We start from the raw sequence: 22,012 nt of genomic DNA on the forward strand, positions 1-22,012 counted from the left end.
TTTCGAAATATATTAGGTTTCATCCTGGCCGAGGTTTACTTCGCATGACATACAAACGAGTGGGGGAAAACCCCTGCGTTACAACTGTTCCTTACATTTTAAAGAGGCTAGAACATTCAGCAAATACGTTTTAAGACAATAAGAGAACAAAAAGATGGAGACATTCGAAGTCTATATCTTCCTGAAACCGGTTATTCATAAATTCAATACGAAAAACCCCAAAGGATAATGTGAATCAAACTGGAAAGGCGCAAACATCCATTTACAAGGCTACACTAGATATTAATTTTTAAATGCGCAACCAAATGGGATTCATCGCCCTTTAATACTGTTTGATTTTCAGATCTATCAAGTAACACTTGTGTAAACAACAGTGCCACGGGAAAGTGGTCAGTCTACTCCTCCTGCATGATGTTTGGCATTTTAAGCTGCTATGGGTGATGTTGAAGCAGAGATACGAGCTGCAACTCAATATCACGAAACGTATCCAATTGTAATTTGAAATACAGTGAATGAATGACTAGCCAAAGTGTATTTATCAGGCATGTTTATCTGAGTAATAAAATAAACATTGTTTATTGTTTCAGACCAAATGTTGCTTTAAGAAATGTTTAAATGATCAATGTTCATCCCTCTCACTCACACACAGCGAGTCTTCTCTATTATAAACTCGTAATCTCATCATTTAGGTAACCTGGGCCTACACGTTTAGTGTGTAAACAACTCCCATAAATCAATTACTCACCAGACTGACTAACACGTGAAGCTCAATCCAAACCAGCAGCACGCAGTAAGCAGCAGAACCACACCAGAAAACTACAAACATGGCTAACAGGCAGTTCAGTAAACAGGTGCTTCACACAGAGAGAAGGGGGTGTGCACTCACCCTGTTTGTGGAGGAAGGCCATTCTCCTGTCTTATATAGTGGCGAAGTGGTCAATAATCATCTCTTAGAATTTCCCACCAGTCTTCAGGTCCTCCACAACATTAGAGTCAGTGAATATGTTGCTAGCTGCTGTAACTGTGCGCAAAGTTAGCCACTCCACTCCATGCAGACATCTTTTTTCATCATTAAATGTCAGCATCCCTCCTTTGTTCCTCACTGTACAAAGCTCTAGTAGTTTGGGAGATGGTATCTCAATTACTCTACTTGTGAGTGTGGTTACTAGCTAACCTTGCTAATAAAGTGACAGTGGTAATGCAATTTGATTGGTCGGAAGCAGGAGGGCGGCTTGCATGACCCTGACCTATCATAGGGTTGCAGGGGCAGGATGAAGGCCTCTCCTCATTGGCCAAAACCTCCAAAACTCTTCTCCAAGGGTGGCCAATTACTTCTGACTTCCTGTTGGTTTAAAGTCAGTGTAGTACCTGGTTTCACCACATATTCCATTTAGAGAGGCGCTGTTTCACTGTTTGTAAAAAACGTAATGACCAAAAGAGAAGATATGGCAGCACACTAGAATTAACCGTACTGAAATATTGTTTTCATTGAAATTATAACTACGTTCACGTGTTAAACAGAGATCAAGATATGACCAAAGAAACTATCACAGCAAAATATTTGTTTTCAGAAATGTTCTTAGGTTGAACTGATGTGGCTGACACTTATATGCTTATGTTTGTAGTTTCAATTACTTTTGCTCAGCTACATTACTTGTTTCAGTAGCGATGTATATACGCGGAGGGCCTTAAATAATGGGCTTTTCTATATCTGCTATTTACTTTTAAGTTCCAGTTTGTGTGAAACAAGGTGAGTCTCACTATCATTGCCAGTGGGTGATTAGCCCTTTACGTTAATTATTCCAGACTAAATAACTGGTACGTATTTGAATTGTTTCTGTGTCTGCTAAGGTACAGTATGTTTGTGTTTGTAAGATTTGAATGTGGAGTCATATTGTTCTTGTGTACAAGTGAATCATCCAGCAGCCCCTAACTGACATAGGGGACAAACCTAAAGGCATTAGCTCGCCTCTATGTACACTCATTAGAGGAAAATTATATTGGCTCGTTACAAAGGGGGCATCGACTACAAAGGCATGATGGTGTCCATTATGTAAAAGACCGAAGAGTCGGGATTCAAGAGGCTCTTAGCATGAGTGCTGATGACAGGCATTGGTACTGGAGTTTGTTGATACGATGGGGGCCCACAAGTGGTTTGTAAATGTGACAGCAGCGAGAGTAACAGCTATTGGGACAGCAAACAATCAAACAGAAGTGAATACTTAAACACAACACTCATGCATAGAGCAGGTTGTAGTTGCAGCAACATGTGCGTGCAGCAAGCACTGAAGTCACACAAACAGGCAGCTGCAGGAGACATGCTGCGAGCGTGTGATTGTGACTCTCTGGGGTTCCGTTTCTCATAAGCGTGTCATCACATATGTGCGTCTTCCTGTGGGTGTGTGCGTGTATGTGTGTGTGTTGAATGTAATGGCATGTCAGTGCATGCTTGCATTTGCAGCTGTCACGACCCACCCCGCAACAAACACAACCTTGGAGGATTAGCTGCCGCGCATGCTGGGCCCAACATAACAGCCAATCACGTATTCATAGAAAATTCAATTTCTTCCGACATACTGGAATGATCCTGACACAGGGCTCTATCTCACCCTGCGAATTGTGTCTCAAATTGAAAAAGCAAGCGGAGGATGTTTTTTTACAATGGGGCCCCAGCACAGCAAAATGCGGGAATGGAAGTCGGTGGGAAAAAATAGTTAAGGTGTGAATATTTCCAGTCCACAGTGGAGAAAAACAGCCCTGGCTGCTTTGGTATTTGTTATACCCCTCTCTGTGCACTAGGGAAATGTATCTGCATATAAATATTATTGTAGAACTTTGGCAATTCATTATTTCCGTGCAGCTGCTGACAACAAGGCCATTCTCTTCCACTTTCCATTTAAGTCCTATACTACAAATGTTCTCCCAACCCCCACTATTATAAAGTAATATAGGTTTGATGCAGTTGTTCACCCCTATCAGCATTATTTAACATTATGTGTCCTATCCCTATATCTCTCTAATTATTTGTATCTGTTCACCAGAGAGTCTACATAAATCTACATAGTACTTCTCAAGGTGGCACTGCAGGGTCTCACGTGCAGGTGCCAACAGGCTAATTGAAGGCAATCCGCATTTCATACAGCTTGTGTCACTCACATGATAAGGTTGTTTCCTCCACAATTCCCTATCATGCTTTGCAAACTTTCCCTTCCTGTGTTTTTTCTAAACCTGCTGTGTTTAACAATAAAGACTTGGAATAGGCAGGGTCAAAGGTCTGGAGGAAGAGAGCAGGAGTCAGGTCTGCCGCTACTAATCATCTAGATGGATATTTGCCCCAGGTAAGGCTTCTCGTGATGAAGCTTTGAATCTCATATGGATATGGATCAATATGAAGATTCCTCAAGAAAGAAAGACATTTAAATTGAGGAGTCTTAAAATTGCAAAGAGTTTTGAGGGATAATCCCGTCTCCGGGTGTAAGATTTGCGAGATGGGAAACTTTTCATCATTATTTATTATCTTATTTTATCCTCTCTCTAACTAGCAGCAATCCTGGTGATTTTCTCTTTTTATCATGAGTCTTCTAGGACAGAAACACATAAGCAATTAAAATAAAAGGATTTTTTTTGTATAAGACTGTTGGCTAAATTAATACAAATTTTTAAAAATGCAAAAGAAGAAACATAGCATTCAACAAACTTATCAGCCTATAAAGTTGTCGGTCTGCGGTCCTTGACTTAACATCCCTGCGATCAGTCTCAAGCTACCTCTTATTAGTTTGAGTGGGAAATCTGCATTAGCATTCTGCTTGTCTCCAAGGTCCAACACTTCTCAAATTTGGAGAGACCGTCCACAGCTCAGTTTAATTAATTCAAAAGACCTTCAAGGAAGTACAGCTCAAGCTTAAACCAAAGACCCGCTCGTTTTATTATCCACCATGTTTACACATGAGCAGACTTTGTGCACGCTTTGCACTGCGATCAACAATGTCTGATCCTTTTTTCTAATGCAGTGGGCGATGTCCATTCAGGACCGGTGCTCATCGCCAGTGAGCCACAGCCTAGCTCTTTTTAGTAAAAGCAGTGCTAATGAGAATGAGGTCATGGGGATTTTGGCAGCCATTGTGACGGATGTGGAGGGAGACACAAGCAAGAGCCATAACACCTCGTTTCTGCAACACACATACTTCCTACTCAGTGTGTCAAAACATGCTGAGTGTTGGGCAGTATCAGTAGCTGACTTGGAAATAAGGCCAGCTTCTTGGCAACTGGCAGCGATGTTGGACGACGGTTCCAGTTAAGGGATTTATGAGGGAAAAAGGAAAAAAGAAAGAGAAGAAAAACTTCCCATTGTCTTTTTCATTTGACAATCAAAACACCAGCAGAGCAACCAAACCTATATGGAGATAATGTACACAAACAAAATGAGTCAAAACCCTCTAAGAGAATATAAACCAATCAGACATTGTGTTCTTTTTGCATGTGAATCGCAGTGACTGACTGAGTGTCTTTCACTGGCTGAACGGCTGGAGAAGCAGGAAGGGTAGAGAAAGGGACTGTGAGAAAGACGAAGTTTAACAGGGGGAAAAAAGCTGAGGAAAGGGTTTAACAAGGCTGTAACACTGCAGGAAAGAATGTCCTCTTTCCATGGATTACTGGAATGGGACAGATGCATACGTGCATAGGTATCAAAGACGGATACAGTTTCATATTTTACAATTAAATATACAGTTTTCATGAGTTATGTACTAATGAATCTACTTACTCTGACTTCACTGACTGAATTACGTTTTACAATACATAGGACTCATCATAATCAGTAAATAATGAAGGGTCTATTGATAAAGGAAAAGGGTCTTCAGCCTCAAAAAGCCAGCTAAGAAATGGGTCTCACTCATAGAGAGGGCTATAGGAAAACCTGCCTTTTATTAACCATAATCATAAAATACACAAATCTGTATAATAACAGTGTTTAAAGAAGAAAAATCAAATTAGATCAAACAGAAAATGCTCCATTGTAGTTTAATACATACAGGTAAACTCACACAGTCTATTTTATGAACATAACTGAATTCAAAAAAGAATAAATTAATTTTCGGGCAGGTGGAATATCAATTTCAACAGTACAGCTTGTTTTTAGGAACATTTTAATCCTGCTAATAAGTAATCTGACTACAGCAACCTTCTTTTGTATTCCATTCACGTAATCCCGCTACATGTTTTGCATTACTCACAAAGCCTGATTATAACACAAAGACATGACCAACAATAACACATTAGCATCGAACAAAAAACATGGACTCAACAAAATCAGCTTTACAGATATCTAATAGAGGAAGAAAGAAACCTCACAATCCAGAAACCGGCTAGTGTTTTGCGTAGCGTATGGCGCTAAACTGTTTTTCAAAGCCAAGTGAAAAGGGAATGATGATAATGAAAAAGGGGATTAAACACACAAAACATGGAGGAGAGAGCCAGTTTGGCCTGTTGTTGAATACACACAGCAAACAAGCGTTCCTTTGCCGACATCTATTGCCTATCTGGATATGGCCAGTATGAAATTGTGTGTGTATGAAAGACAGCGTTTGGAAAGGGGGGTTTGATTGTCTTCCGAGGGGACATTGTGATGGATTGAGAATCTCATTACCTGAGCGATCCACTGCCTGTGATTACACGCGTTATTCCAAAGAGGTTTTGACGCTCCTTCATTTTCTGCACCACTTTCTCTCTACGTCTTATTCTTTCATTGGAATAAGGGGGAAAAAAGAGAGTTCCATTGTCAATAACAAAGTGTTGGCTCCGTCACAGAGGAGGCTAAAGGATTAAATGCCTCAAATGGCAGAATACTTTAGCAGAATTATGCCATTTAAATTATGTGGGGGGATGTGTTGCCATCACATTTGTCACAGGTGTCCATGGTGCTTGGTCCTGATGCTGTTGATTATCCATTGATCTTCCATCAAGTGCCGCAAACCCTAAAAGTACTTTGAGCATCATTTTAACTGCTGTTAACAAAAACCCTATTTTGATTTCTGTTACATTCCACTCAGTTAATCCTTTTTATCACACCTGCATTTCATATTTTAAATAATTTACGCAGGTATACTCTACCCCAAAGAAAGACTTCCTAATTAAATCTCACCTCATCTTCCTGACTGCTGAAAGCCTCGAGCATTTTCTATATTTAGAGAGGTTTTCTAAAGAAACGCCGGTGCATATCCATACCTGAAAAGTTCTTATTCAAATCATAAACCTGCGCATTAAAACCACATAATCATCCACTTAGTGTGCATTTGAGTCTATTTTAAGACTCAAAACTGTCACCTTGGCTTTGTAAGCCCCTCCGTCTCTCCATTTTGACCGCAGAAGACTGAAATCACCTGATGCGACTGGTTTGACAAGCAGCACTCCAAACAATAATTCAATTTGTCGCTGCTTTGCATCTTTATTCTCGCTCACATGCACACGCCGCCTTTCAATCAAGCAAAAGCAAACCACATGGAGATACACAGAGGGAGACAGAGAGAGGGGATGGAGGTAGCAAACAGTCTGAGAGCCCAGCAGATTATTTTTCATTGTTGTCGGGCTTCAGATCAGAGCGCACAGCCTCGTCATTTTTCATGTAAAACAACTGCTGTTTCTGACAGCACGTTTGTTAAAAAACAAACGAGGAGCATGCAGAGTTTAGATGAAAGAGGCCTCAGTGTGGAGTTATTGTTTTTTCTTTAATTTTCCTTCTTTCCTGTTCTTACCACCTACACACTCAGGCCCGCTGCCACACCCCTCCTGATTCTCCAGCGCTCTTATTGGTTTCAACATGAATCACAAACGTTCACCCTTTTTTTCCCAGGAAGAACAATTATTACTGCCAAGCTCAACATCCGTCAACACATGCTAATTCCAATTTTACTGCTTCGAGTTGCCTTGGGTCTATAGGTGTGTGTGAGATTGGCACAGCAACAAGCACGTCATTCCTGGTAGAACTTGGGTAGCAGGGATGGCTTTGAACTGCAGACAAGGCTGACTTTGACTCAGAGTTCTAAAACAAACTTCAGCCGACTGGACATATATGATTACTAAAGCTTCAAAACCACAGGGCTCCATAAATAAATAAGTATAGTGGGCTTGTATTAAACCAAAGCAGAACCCTTGATTCTTCGATAACTGCTAGAAAACACATATTTTTAGCAGTGAAAAAAAAGTCATATTATAAGAAAGTAATGTTTTAGACAAAGATGGTCACATGTCCATGATGTCTATATAGCATCAATGACACAATACCAACTCTCTTTTGGGTGGTTGCAGACTTCAACATCCATGTACATCAATTTTACACAAAACAAAAATAATTGAAAATAAAAGTTTTCAAATTGACTTATCTTCACAACTTTTATGACATTGATTTTGACTTAAGCAAATGCATAATGCTTACAAAAAACATGTGCAAATATCACAAATATCTCATTAAATCTGGATTAAGCAAAGTGCAAACTAATTATATTAATCAATATTTAGTAGATGGTCACTAATCCAAACCATAGGGTGACTGAACCAGCCTTACCACAGGTACTGCACGTGTAAGTCCTTGACAGGTCACCATTGTGAGACAGCACCTTCCACTGCTAGTGTATTTTTGTATTTGACCCAGCCAATCGTAACCAAGGACACAGACAATCTGTTTTATTTCTTTACTTTTACTGACTTGTCTGGAAGAATCCATACTGTTGTTCCGCAATTGGCTTAAGGTAAAAACTGAAAATACCCCGGTCCCTGGTGAGAGATGGGGTTCAGATGGACAGTTTTGATAGAAAGTGGGGATGGCTTAGCACCGAGGGAAGAAGATCCAATCTCTAAATGTGTTGCTGTGAAGGTAAAATACTGGAGCCCTGCTGGGCCGCTTTTCATAACTCTCAGAGGGGCTATAGGCTGAGCTTTCCCACCGCTCTTCTCCTATAGTAGCTGTAGGCTGGCAGGCAGGCACACACACATCTCACACCACCCCCTCACACACACATTTATCCCCAACAAAAGCTTTTCCAATGGCTAAATACTGCCAGAAATGGAAAGCATCTATGTACTATTTCTATTTATGTAGATATGTTATCATCTGTGTTGTGCATGTTCACACTTCCAAAGAGCTAATTCAAAGTTTCAGATCACACATTAAAATACATTTCATAGTTGACAGAAATAAGATCACAGTTCCTGCAACGACGGGCCACAATACTTTCTTTCTTGAGCAGATCATACTTTTACTGCATTCCAATGAACATAAAAACATTTCCTTTGCAACCACTGTCTACCACAAATTGTATATGTATCTTTATAATGTGGCCCCTTTATTTTAACTTGCACTGTTATGTCATGCTTAGATTCCCATTTAGCATATTTAAAGTATGTAACCCAGGGGTGAGGCAAACAGCTGAAGCCAATCATTTAATTGACTTTTCTCGCACATAACGGTTCATAAACTCACAGGCACCGTCATGGACTGCTCTTGTTGTTTGGGTTCCTTCTACATCATTGTTAGCGGTGAATGTCAAGATTACAGCTCGTGTCCCCAGTCCAGATGTCTTGCTTGAGTTTACAGTTATATTTTCAATGATGTCATTTTAAAATACATATGATAAGCCTAAAAAAAACGGTCTTAGCATATGCATGTGATACAAACCCACACAACAGTATTCCCAAGTGGGAAAGATTCCTTGCAAGGGAACAATGAGTGCACAAATCACGTTAATCCTCAAAACATCCGCTCGCTGATCATAAAGTCGTTTTCTTTTTAAACCGTTGTAAAAATGATAGGATAAATGCAGAAATTCACGATGGACTGCCCATGAGATACATTTCCTTTGTTCCGGAAAAGACTTGAAACAAGGATCTCACCTGGCAATAGGACTGGCAAAGGCAAAGCTATACATTAAATATGCAGAAGTAGAGGGGGCCCTCTGAATTCAGATCAGGAACCAAACCACTGGAAGACCGGACAGTATTCCAGTGTGGGTTGCTAGGGCAACATACAGTCCGTATGAACTTTCAACCATGCCAGCCAAAATGCCAGATGACGGTGAAGAGAATCAAATAAGGTACATGGAAGAAAACGTGTTCTGTTTATAAGGACAAACTACAGAAATAATGAACGTGGAGTGTCTCATACAGCACATCGGGAACAAGCCTCTGAACAACGGGTAGGACAACGCGTATTGCTGCTTTTATTTAGCTGCCAAACAGCAAGAATCCACCTTGCATCACTGAGCACTTAATTAGACAGTAACTCTACAATAGAGCGTGCTTCTTCATGTACCTTCCCAAGGACTCATTAGCAAGGAAACCATGGCTTTCGAAGCAACAAATGCTACCTTCTGCCAAGTTGCGAGTGGCAAGTCAAGTTCTGCAGGGCTGCTGTAAGGCCTATCTCGGGAAATATTGACTAATACATTACATTTAGCTGATGCCGCTATCGGAAGCGACTTACAATAAGTGCAATACACAATGGAGGTACAAACTCAGACCAGCAGATACAGTCTTCCAAATAAGACAAACCATTTCAAGTGCTGGTGCATTAGTTTCAAATTATCAAAGTACTAAAAAAAATGTGTGCTAGGCTTAATGGTCATGGAGTAATCAAAACATGTCAGTTTTCACTGTAGTGTGGACTTTTGGCATTCCTGATATTTAAAGGGAGCTCATTCAACAATTTTGGAACCAAGATAGCTAACACCCATTTTTTGTAGTGGGAGTAGGGAGCCGCGAAGGGCTGGAGTGAATGTCTTGGATGGAGTGGATTCATGCAGCTACTAGTTGCCAGTGAAGGGAGTAGAGGAGTGATGTAGCACTGGTTCCTTCGACAAGAAGCCAATGCGGGACTATTAAAGAAAGTAATCGTTGACGTTTACATCAGAAAGAAAACAATGGTGTTATGCTCTTCATGTCACTCTATGAGCCACTAATTCTCTAAGCATATATTATGTATATTGTTATTTTCTGAACACCAATATCGATTTGACTCAACAGCAAAACAATACACCTTTAAAATCTTCTTCATGGAATAATGAATGGCACGCACCAATCTTCAATGTGAGTATTCCAAGAACCATTTGATGTTGCAAAAAGACTCTCAAATGAGTTTAGATGACATGTTTGCTGTAGTGATACTGTACTTTTTTGAGACCATGCTGGATTTATAAGTAAAAAGTGACAAAGGAGAGCAAACAAACAAGTCTGATGATTTATAGTCTGGGATTTGGAGTGTCTCTTTAAGCAGGATGAATGAGGACAGACATGATGAGTGTCAAAAAAGGCTCTACTCACATGTGCAAACAATTTTCGAACGCAGAACAACCAGGGGCCAAATCAACTGTCAGTTCAGTATGTGAAGCGTGAACAAATGCTTTTCACATAAAGCCAAGACCCTGGAGACCTAGATAGTGTGTGTGTGTGTTCGGATTTGCATGTGCATGTGCATGTGGATGTGGATGTGCATGCATATGTGACTGGAGAAAGAGAGCATGGCTGTTTGGTCTAGCTTATATTTGTGTAAACACCTGCATGAGCCATGCAAATAAAGGGCCTTATTAAAAAACATGATGGTTACCTCGATTTAAATTAAACCAAGGCCACAATATGATTAAATGTATGCTGAAGGCGGGTAATCCTTTGACCTGATTGGCTAAAACAATGCTTGCAATCTGAAGGTGGTGTTGGCAAGGTAACCTGAGGGGATGGTAAGAAGGGGCGGAAAATGAGGGTGAAAGGTGGTATCAGCTTGTTTTTTCTACAGATAGAAAGCAAAATCCCAGTCTGGGATTCATAAAGTCATTCTTATTCTTGTTATTTCTTAACCTGGATGGATTGGCACATTTCAAAAACACATTTGCTTCTCAATCGTCACTTGATTACTTCTTCTGTAAATCACAATGTAAATGGCTCTTGCACTATAGTGTTGTCATTACATCTGAAGTAAATTCTGCATGGTCATTGATCAGATTGTTGTCTCTCAGCAATGTCATTATAACTGAAACCTTCAGTGGATGAGGTAATTATCAATTACTTCTTTACTTGGTTTATATTTAATACTTTTTAGTCCATAAATCCAGTGTTATTCTTTTACTTTCAGATATATAAATACAGGAGGGCTCTTAACCCCGGAAGTGGCATGTATTATCCATAATTTCCCTATGGCATCAAGAGGATGGGACAATCATAACTCATTAAGGCTAATGCGGGACAGCCGAGAAGGGATGAGAGAAACACACACAAATTCGCCCAGTGGCATACGATGCAATTTTTAAAAATGTGAAACAACTTAAATGAAATGTTGAATTTTGCTTCCTTGCTGTAGAAATATACACATCGCAGACATACAGATAGTGATGCTGTTCATCATCACAGGTAGTAGACCTAAAGGGAAGACGGATTCAACTCCCTGGGGCTAATCAACATTTTATAGAAAAAGAGATAGAGAGAGGCACAAAGAGAGTCTTTATTATTTTGGAGGCTCTCTTCATTCAAAATGCTGATATGTTGTGGTATGTCGAAATACAGCCTCATGTCAGGTACCTTTCCCTTGCATTTGTGCATGTTTATGTCTATTTCAGTATATAATAGTTTAAAATAAGATGCTAGTATCCTTAAATAAAAGACACAGGAAGAATATCACTCAAAAAAATAAATGATTCCACCTCAGATTTCTTTTACTGAGTTTGAAATCACATACTTTATCATGGTCTTCATGATAGTTTGTCCAGCAGTGGCTCAGTCAGTAGGGGCTTGGACTGGGAATCGTAGGGTCGCCGGTTCAAGTCCCCGAACGGACTTGAAATATGGAAAGTGGACTGCTACTTGGAGAGGTCCCAGTTCACTTCCTAGGCCCTGCTGTGGTGTCCTTGAGCAAGGCACCGGACACTTCTAATACCCCCTCCCCATTGCTCCCCGGGCGCCGCACGATAGCTGCTCACTGCTCCTAGTACTAGGATGGGTTAAATGCAGAGGACTAATTTCACTGTGTGTGCTCTGTTGTGTGCATGTATGTGACTAATAAAGAAGGTTTCATCCTCCGATTCTGTCTATCTATCTAGTTTGCTGTGGTTGAGGACAAAACAAAAGACACTAAACAGTTGCATTGTAGAAAGTGTGAAATACGTTATGGGATGTAAAATGAGCTTAATGGAGGAGCTGTGACCATTGACCTTCTGAATGTTTGATTATTATGTTCCTGTTGATCTAGACAGTCTAGGAAAGGCACTTACCGTAATTTCCAGACTATAAGCCGCTACTTTTTGCACAAGCTTTGAACCCTGCGGCTTATAGTCCGGTGCGGCTTTTCTATGGATTTTTCATGATTTTTGTGATATCGTAAGAGGTTTTGTTTGGTTTGTTCCGCTGTTGTACAGCACTACTTTGCCTGGCGGAAGGGCATGTGATCAGACACACAGTCACGGGGGAAAAGAGTGGTATGTTGGTCACATGTCCGTCCGCCAGGCAAAGTAGTGCCGTACGAATTAGCGCAAAAAAGAGACTAGATTAGCAAGAGCAAGACGAGTACCGTAATTTCCGGACTATAAGCCGCTACTTTTTGCACAAGCTTTGAACCCTGCGGCTTATAGTGCGGTGCTGCTAATGTATGAACAAAACAGGATTTCCCCTAATTTTAGCTTGTGCGGCTAATATTCAGGTGCGCCTTGTAGTCCGGAAAATACGGTACTTTCGGGCTCCATTTATATTTTGATATAGTTTCTGCAACCCGATTACTATTTGGTTATCCTTGAATATCTACACACACACACACACACACACACAGAGATGCAGAGACACACACTTCACTATGTATCACTGCTCTTCAAGGACAGCTCTGGGGAATGCCTCAGGGAAAGCTCTTTTATGCTCTAAGCCATCAATTGACCAATCCAGGCTTGTGAAGTGACTTGGTGATTGTTGCCACAGGGACGGAGGGAATACATACATAAGAGCTGTTTTCAATAATGGTACTTTTACTATTAAACCAGATGAACAATTCATCCTCTTGTCAAAACAATTTGAGGCCTGGTAAGAAATGGAAGTCGGCCAGAACACAAACATTGCAATGATTATGTAAATAGGTAGAGATTGGTCTAAATCACCATAAACAAACCACAAAAAACTAAGTGAAATATATGTTTTCATGGTGGCCTCTATCACATCCAAGATTACCAATCATCCAGACGGATAGAAGTTATATGTGCTTTTCCCCCCCCACCCCCGCCCCCTCATCATTGACTTACATTTGGAATCTTAGAGACTCAGAAGCAAAATGATAAAACAAGAGAGGAAGAGGAGATATATTTCTCACTCATTAATCTGGGCACCACTCATGAATGTCAGCCTGTGGGAAATTGAATGGCACCATTTGTCTATGTTTATGAGGCTGGGATGAACTCTGTCTCATTGACCTTTCAAAGTACATATCCAGGGCAAGTTAATTGAGGATAAGCCAAATGTATATATGCCTGGAAGAGCCTGAGTGCTGTAGGATCCCTGCAGACTCATTGCCTCAATAAAACATTTTTTCAAAGAAATGTCGATAGGGAAGTTCATCAAAAGAAAGGCCAGAGTCCATTGGAAGACCGACAATTTATTTTATTACTCAAATGGCCAGTCTTAAATGCCAAACTAGAATCTCAAAAGTCATTAAATTGTAGTGCCTTGTCCTTAAAAGTGACTTTGGCGAGTTTGTTTGACGCATTAAGTTATCAAACTGAGATATATATTAACTGTTGCTTAACAAATGTATCCTTGTATTCATTTTTATAAACAAATTACCAATAATAATGACCAAATTATCCCCTCCAAAAAAGTATGTTTTGTCACTTCTGTTAAAGTGTTCTTCAGTTGGCTTGAAATTTTGGTAAGCAGCTTACACTATGGTGGCAGGCACTAAAACATGGTGGACAATATCCATACAATTCCAAGACAGTATGGCAGCAGGGAGGTCATTCGACAGCCTGACTGCAAATCTAGTAGGAATCATTGGAAACATTAGCAAGCTACGCTAACTAGCTTAAGTGTGAAAGTTAGTTAACCATTGCTATGAGAAAACGCCTAGTCAGAGGCTTTTATTTTGAAAACACACACACACACACACACACACACACACACACACACACACACACACACACACACACACACACACACACACACACACACACACACTTTTCCTAAATCAAAAAAGTTGGGAGAATTCCAATTTCAGTTCAACTTTAAAGTGGCTATGTCAAAACCAACAATCCTTGTTTCATTTGGTTTGAAAAAGGCATATGTCAAGCTCTACGAGAGTGTGTAAGGCTGCTGGGGGTCGCTTTAAAAATCTCTCACGCCTCTCTTGATAATGTAATGTTACCTTCAAATGCCCATGTTCGCAAAATTGGAGGGACACTCCAGATTGCAAATATTGCCACACCATTGGTTGTTTCACAATCAGATTATTTTTCCTTTTTATGTTGTTCCTTTTTTTTCCACAGGCACTTTTTTCCTGCTGCAACTGCCAGTAAAACAGCAATGTGTTATTGACAAAAAGGCACTGATTGCAAGTGATGTCCCCACCAGACACTGCAACTGACTTCCCCTGGCGTCTGTCAATATCCTTCACAAAGACTGCTCTTGTTTACATGGTGTAGCTGCTCTCACTTGACCTGGCCCTGAATAAAAATAATTATTATATTCCTACAAGAATATTTCAGTGTCACAGAGAAATGAATAATAAAAATAACTGATAGTAACTTATGAGATGTTGCGGTATTTTTGCCTTAGCTGACATCCCTGTTCAATCCGACTGGAATTGAATGGTCTTAATTTCGATAAGCTTTCCGAAAGCTACTTTGGAGCCGTTTACAGTTAAGCAGAAGTACAAATTGGCACATTAAATGGCATAGTAGCATACTAAATCTAATTGTGTATGAGCCAAGTCTGGTTTCAAATCACAAATAAACAAGACATTGCAAAATTCATGAACGAAAAGCTCCATGAATATTTTATTCATGGCTTCGTGTGACTGAATCAAGCACCAATCTGTCTTACCCCTGCTAACAGTCTAAAAACGTCCTTTACTTTTGAATGTCATCATACAACGTGGGAGTTATTGTGGTTCTCAAAGTGGAGCAGAAATGTAATATATATTTATATTTACATTTACAGTATATAATGGTAAGTTCAAACAAAGGATATGGGTTATACGCTATGCTTGACACCGAAGGCTTTGATTTTCCTGCGCAGCACAATGTAAACAGACAATAACAATGGCTCATGACCCTGGACAACATGTGATGTAATGGAAGTCTGGAGCAAAAGTGCATGTCTATTTATGTGGCCGCTGACATGTAAAACGTTCTAAAAGTCTTGATCTTTCATCAAAGCTCGGTGCCTGACAAATTCCATCGTGCGCAGCTGGACCACCTGGATGCGTAAAAAACACACTGTGGCTCATTCGCTATGCCAGGCAGCGTGTGTCTACATCAGCTTCTGCAAGAACAATAACTTGTTCTGGTGATGTGTGCTGTTGCTGGAGTGATGGGTGGTGGAAGGTGACAAAGAGAGGTGAGATAGGCATGATGCATGCACCAGCAGATCGTGGCGGGACGGGACGATTAAGGGATAGGATACTCACGCTGCTATTCTCTCCTGTCCAGTGGACCATCGCCTGGTTGTGGGTCGCATCCCCTTTAAGCACGAAAGAGCTGCTGAGCAGGGACATTTGTTTTTCCCGGGACAGCGCTCTCCTGAAGCGGAGTGAGCCTTCTCCTCCAACGGCTTCCTCGTCACCTTCCGTCGGTAAGCCCGGCGGGGAGCCTCCGTCTCCGCCGCCCATGTCAAACGTACGGTCCTCCCCGCCGCGCCGGTTTATAGCCCCGCTGTCACAGCGCACGGGTCCCGGCAGTGCCATCCAGGCCGAGGCGATCAACAGAAAGACGCAGAGGTGCGCGGCAGAGGAGAGCGGTTCTTCGGAGCGCAAAGATGCCATGTTTTGCGCAGCAGTCGCGCTCAGTATCGCGGAAACTGATGGAGAGACCTCTGATGCTTGTGGAAGATAGATAGGTGTATACTGTAAGCCGAGAGAGAAAGAGAGTGATGGGGGAGGGAAGGAGGGAGGAGAACTAGAGAGAAGGCAGACAGTGGAACAACGTGGACGCGTCTCTGTGTGTGGGCCACAAAAAGGCACAGCGGTGCCATCTGCTGTCCTATAGCTGCATCACCTAGCCACTAATCTCAATCCACTCTCGTTCAAGTGTCCCCACATAAGGAATTTACACCGTATACTGTATATGACATATGTCCCTTTTCAAGTTGGTTATTGGTTGAAACACATGTTCAAGGTACTGCAAGTGTATTTTATATTTACAAGGAAAAGATACAGGAGAACATTCCTGCCCACTGCAATAACTCTGTACAATAATTCCCCTCTGGCTGGCAGACTACTCACTGCTCCATAGCCTCTCTGTAAACTGGATTTAACATGCACTCCTTAACATTGTACATTTACACTATATTATTATTATTATTATTGCCTTTTTGTACATTTGTATATTTCATTTTCATAAATTTTTAATTTTACTTTATTTTTTAGTTCTAATTATTTGTATTTGTTTTGCTTCTTTTTGTATTCCGCTGCTGCAACGCAAACATGTCCCAGTTTGGGATAAATAAAGTACTTTTGATTCTGATTATATAGGAGGGAATATTAAGAAGTGAGCTTCGGCTTTCTCAGTTGCTTTAGAATAAAGAAAAACACTATTATGAACATGAACTTTTTTTTACCTAAAACATTAATATTCCACAAGTTTCTGTATAGCTGGTGGAAGAACTGATTATCTTATCATAAGGGTCTATAAGTTTCAAGTAACTCAAATGTAACTGTACATTATTTCTATCTTACATTTGCACCTTCCATTGTGTCCTGAAACTATGTTGGAGAATGTGGAGCAGACAGACATCAAAGAGGGTAATATCCCACAGAGTACAGGATAAATTATTCAGCATTGTTGTCTGTGTTTTATCCACCCAAACTGGGATAGTGTTTAAAATGTTCTTACTTGTCTAGATTGAGTCCCCAACACCATTAGGAAACAACGCTGCATACCAAGGACAGTCTGTGAAGAGTCTTGAGTTATTTCTTCTAAGTCCAACTAGTTTTTTTGGGCAGGTGGTACAATGACCTAAGCAATTTGGTTCAAAACATAATTAGTTTGTTCACTAATCAGTTTGATTAGAGACAGTTGGCCTTCAGATCTCCCTGGGTTTGTATTGGTGTTCAACATAATATATAATACAATAGTGTCAGCTATGCGACAGATTAATTACTATCAGATTACATAAAGCAGTTCGAAACATGCCTCAAAAAGAAACTGCCGAATCGTATTTGCCTGATTGCAGTCCACTCTTCTTGCTCACAGCCTTATTGCCTGTGTGTTGGTTGCCAGCTGGCCAAGAGTTCATAGTTCAAATTTGATCCCACTAAGTAATAGGTCTCCTTTGTGTTCACCCTCCTATCCAATTATAGCAAGAGGCTAAATTAATCCATGACTTGTGTCAGTCAGTATAGGCCGGGCTACTAGTCTGATCAGGTCAAACGTTGTGAAAATCGTATTTATTTATTCTATCATGGGGAATTTAACTTTAGCTAAAGATCAATTAAAGTATATATGAATAAGGGATTCTGATAGAAAGGTGGTCAGGCTATTTTATCAGACATAAACAACAAACCCAAATGACTAAAGGGTATGACATGCCACATTTTTTGTTTTCTTTCTTGAACTGCACTTATCACAACATTTTGTATAAAAAAGTATATAAAGTATAAAATGTTCAATATTCATCCCAGTACAATGAATGTGCCCTTTACCCGTGTTGCCAGTTGGGACACTGACAGGTTCTACCCGTAGAGCTTGCTTTGTGTTTGAACTGATGTGATCTTTTCATTGCTACTAGACGACTCCATTCAAGTGTTCAGAATGGCAGAACAGGAGCAGTTTGCGTGGAGCAGAAGGGGTCAATTTTTTAAAAACAGCAATACTGTGCTGTGCGCCCAGCAGACAAAGCTAAAGAACTACAGCTGGGAGGCAGCAAGGATGTGGACCTAAATCAATCATTTTAAGAAAGCTTATTTGTTTTCTTTACTTATTAAGTCACTTGAGAAAATGATTTAACAGACAATCCTGTAAATAATGCATGTGCAATGCAACATGCAATGTTGAATAATTCAGCCAACATCAATAATGTATCAAAATGAAACTTGTACCAACATGTGACGCCTACATAACTCACAGATCAGAACACAGCCTATTTATGTAGTTCAACTGGCAGAATAAAGTTGTTGTGTTCTATTTTCTGTCTTAAATTAAGGCAGAAAAATATATGCGCAAGTAAGAGGCATATGATGGCAGAGCGTGCACCATCCATGACCTCTTGCCAGCATTCTGTCTGTAATTGCACCTTCTGAACTGGAGCTTGCATTTAAATATTTTATACCACAACGGAAGTTTCTGTGTGTGTGTGTGTGTGTGTGTGTGTGTGTGTGTGTGTGTGTGTGTGTGTGTGTGTGTGTGTGTGTGTGTGTGTGTGTGTGTCAAATTGGAGCCGGTAGCAAGTCTGAATTTGATCCGTAGAAAATATATGCGCAAGTAAAATTGGAGTAAAGGTACTCCAATTTAGTTTAGCTAAAAGTGATGAAAGTGAAACATAAATAAGAATGGCTCTTTTAAAGGTCCCCTGTTGTTCTACGTTTCAGGTCCATACATGTATTTTGTTGCTCCACTATGACATGTTTACATGCTTCAATGTTGAAAAAGCGCTTTATTTTCCTCACACTGCCTGTGCATACATGACCACTTCACTCCGTCTGAACACGCTCTGAAGAGCCCATGCCCCCACCTTTGCAAAAGCGCACCCTGCTCTGATTGGTTAGCTGGCGACTCTGCTGTGATTGGTCAACCGCTGAGAGATTTGTCAAATGTCCCGCCCCTGCAAAAACGGTGAAAAAAAGGCATCGCTTGCTGTGCCGTATCAGTATTACAAATAAATAATGATGGATTATCAGTGATAATTTCAAAGTGACACAGAGACATCGGGTTAACCTTCAGGAGCGTTGTTATGCCCTTGAACACAACTTTTGATCACAAACAGCAAAGGTAAGACTGTTTATGGCTCTGTAAAGTGAAGCTGTTTTCTTGCTCTTTCTTGGCTGCTAGTTCAGTGACTTTTGGGCTTACAGTGACGAGACTTATGCCAATGGGATCTGCGGAATCTCAGGTTTCATATGATATGTGCAGATAGCATGAAGCAAAAAAATCGCTGTAGCTCACTCAGTGCTATGTAGCGTTAGCTCGGTTTCATTCAGTGCTGATGTAGACGCTTGGTGTTGGAATTATGTTTCGTTTTGGTAAAAAATGGTTAACATGGTCTGGCAGCTGAGTTTCTTCCCGTTCAGTGGGTATGCCACATTAATAGGTTGTTAAATGTTAACATGCCCTGAGACGCTGTTTCTTATCAGTTGCTGCGTCTGGGTTTAAGAGATTAACGTGTTGTGAATGAAAAACCTTCGCCGTATTTCTGCACAATTTAGGTAAAGTTAGTGTGCATACAGCCTGAAAGCTTGGTAGCGTAGCGTTGATAGCGTTACCTTGCAACTTTGCCGAGGCAAGCAGTGTTCATGCGGCTCAACTCCCACAACAGCTCCACAATTCACTGAAATGTCCAGAACACAACTATAATTTGGGTTTTTGCTCCGGGGGAATAGTGGTAAAAATAAATGCAAGCCACTTCTTCACATCTTCTTCCTTAGGTATGGCAAACAAAGAAAGTTTTGGTTCTCAGCGAAAGTGGCAGCTTCTCCTCGCCATGGCTCCTCCGCTCGGGTCAGCTTTACGGAGCGGCTCGCACTGCTATTGGCTAGAATTCAGTTCCTACCACGGCGAGGTCAGTGTGAACCAGGAAGTAAAGAAAGGAGTCCAATCGAGGCGTTTCAGGCAGGGGGGAGGGATATGGGTTTTGCAGAGCTATTACATGCATAGAAACATAAATAACACACTACAGGAAAGGGGAAACCCCAAAAAGCATAATATGGCCCCTTTAAATTCTGTAATTGCATTCAGTTTGAACAAATGATATTGAAGTTAAACTGTAGATCCTCCCAGGTACATGAAAGAACATTGTACAAATCATAAAGATATAAGTGAATGAACCAAATAAATCAGTTAGTAAGCTGATCAATCAGTTTATCAGGTAAAGCCATCATGGTATGATCTAATAAAATCACAACTGGCACCTGAAGAGGCCAGAGACAGCTGTTCACAGTCAAAGTCTTTTGCAGTTCTCCTGCGGCTCTGTAAAACTAATGCACATTAATCGTCATAACATCCAATTATCCGTGAAAATTTCATGAAGAACAAAGTAGGATCCGCAGTCACTCAGCAGCATGCTAACAAGCTGAACTCCCACAGTCCAAGGATAGCCCCCCCCCACCCCCTACGCTCAGATGGAGCAAGATATGCTTTATTCATCCAAACTTTTCATCTGCGATCACACACACACAAACAGGAATATGCCACCAGCAACCCTCAATGAAATATTTACTGAATTTAGTTTGCTATGAGGTCACGATGTGAAGATGCACTCTGAAATGTTTCCTTTACTTTGTAGCTCTCTCTCAGAAGTTTAGAAATATAATTCTAACATAATATCTCACTCACATACAGCAGTTGGAGTAGACCAAAACAGAAGCATTGTAAATCAAGAGTTAAAGACAACATAGTACTTTAAACTGAACTGCAGGGTCAAGTGATGATTCTACGTAGGCCATGACCATATCTGAGCCCTTAATGGTGAAGCATAAACACACACCTTGATCCACTACAAAGCATACACAGTTTAATGGGATGTTCCACTGTAATAATGAGGCAGCCAATGATCGACCTCACTGAACTCCTCGGGGGTAATTACCTTGGTTTAGAATCCTTAAAACACGTTTAAATGCTAACAGACCAAAAAACACACACACACACACACACACACACACACACACACACACACACACACACACACACACAGATCACGCCCCAAGTATTTAATATCTACTCTTGCATGGTCATAAAGGTGTGACCATCCATTAGAGGCCACACAGGAGCTGCTCCTCTTCCCTCCCCCTTCAGACAAGTCCCCGTGCTACAACAGTCATGCCCTGTCATCTCACATTAACAATGGCAAGGTTGATATCTCACCCTGTCTGCTGGCTACACATTCCGCCTAATACTAACAAGTATCCTTAAATGCCTCGAAGTCATTTGGTGTGCACGAACAAACACTAATGTCGGCACGCTTGCTTGTACAAATGTATTTTTCCGTGCAAATATACCAAAACATACCCATCGAAGCTGAAGAATGTCTTTGTGGCCTGTAGCAATACACTAGAACAGTGAAAAGCACTTTCTTGCATAGATATATCGAATTCCAGGTAAAACCTATTGACTCAGATATTGGTTTACATATGAAGTGGATTTTCAAGTGAAATGTATACAAATTAAATCTTGTATTGAACGATTAAAAGTGACAATGGGAATACCTCTTGGGGAAATGAAGGCTGTATTGATGTGGTAATATATTTGGTCCGTCATTAAATGAGGGCTAACATAATCCTTGAGTTACTTGATATACTTGATTTTGGTTACAGAACTTTTTTTTTGTTACAGAATCTATGTTGCACCTCTCTAACATCCAGCTCATTAAAAGATTGGCCTCCGGCCTCCTCACCCCACTATTCTTCTAACAAAGGACGTCTATAGCGCCATCACCACTGCCCTCTGATGGAGGGTGCTGGCTGCGGTAGGGTGAAAAAGACGATGTGTTGATGAGTGGGTTACACACAGGGCCAGTTCTGGAGGGGTAGCAACGGGAGCAATTGCACCCGGGCCGGTCTGGAGGGGGCCCAAAAAAATAAAATAGAAATTAAGATTTCTCTCTGTTCCTGCATTAAGTGTGTCGCCGAGTGTGCCGG

The 22,012-nt window shown here is 40.8% G+C and overlaps 1 protein-coding gene across 9 annotated transcripts in view; it reads right to left on the reverse strand.

The window, feature by feature from the left end:
* The window catches only part of sorcs2 (sortilin-related VPS10 domain containing receptor 2), a 195,442-nt gene extending 179,367 nt beyond the window's left edge, over positions 1 to 16,075 (reverse strand). For all 9 annotated transcript variants that reach the window (XM_063900623.1, XM_063900618.1, XM_063900620.1 and 6 more), the window contains exon 1: positions 15,635 to 16,075. In XM_063900623.1, the coding sequence (XP_063756693.1) occupies positions 15,635 to 15,988 (354 nt within the window). In that variant the 5' untranslated portion in view covers positions 15,989 to 16,075. The remainder of the gene's footprint in view (positions 1 to 15,634) is intronic.
* Positions 16,076 to 22,012: the final 5,937 nt, after the last annotated feature.

The sequence above is a fragment of the Eleginops maclovinus genome, chromosome 14 (assembly GCF_036324505.1).
Source record: "Eleginops maclovinus isolate JMC-PN-2008 ecotype Puerto Natales chromosome 14, JC_Emac_rtc_rv5, whole genome shotgun sequence".
Lineage (NCBI taxonomy): Eukaryota > Metazoa > Chordata > Actinopteri > Perciformes > Eleginopidae > Eleginops > Eleginops maclovinus.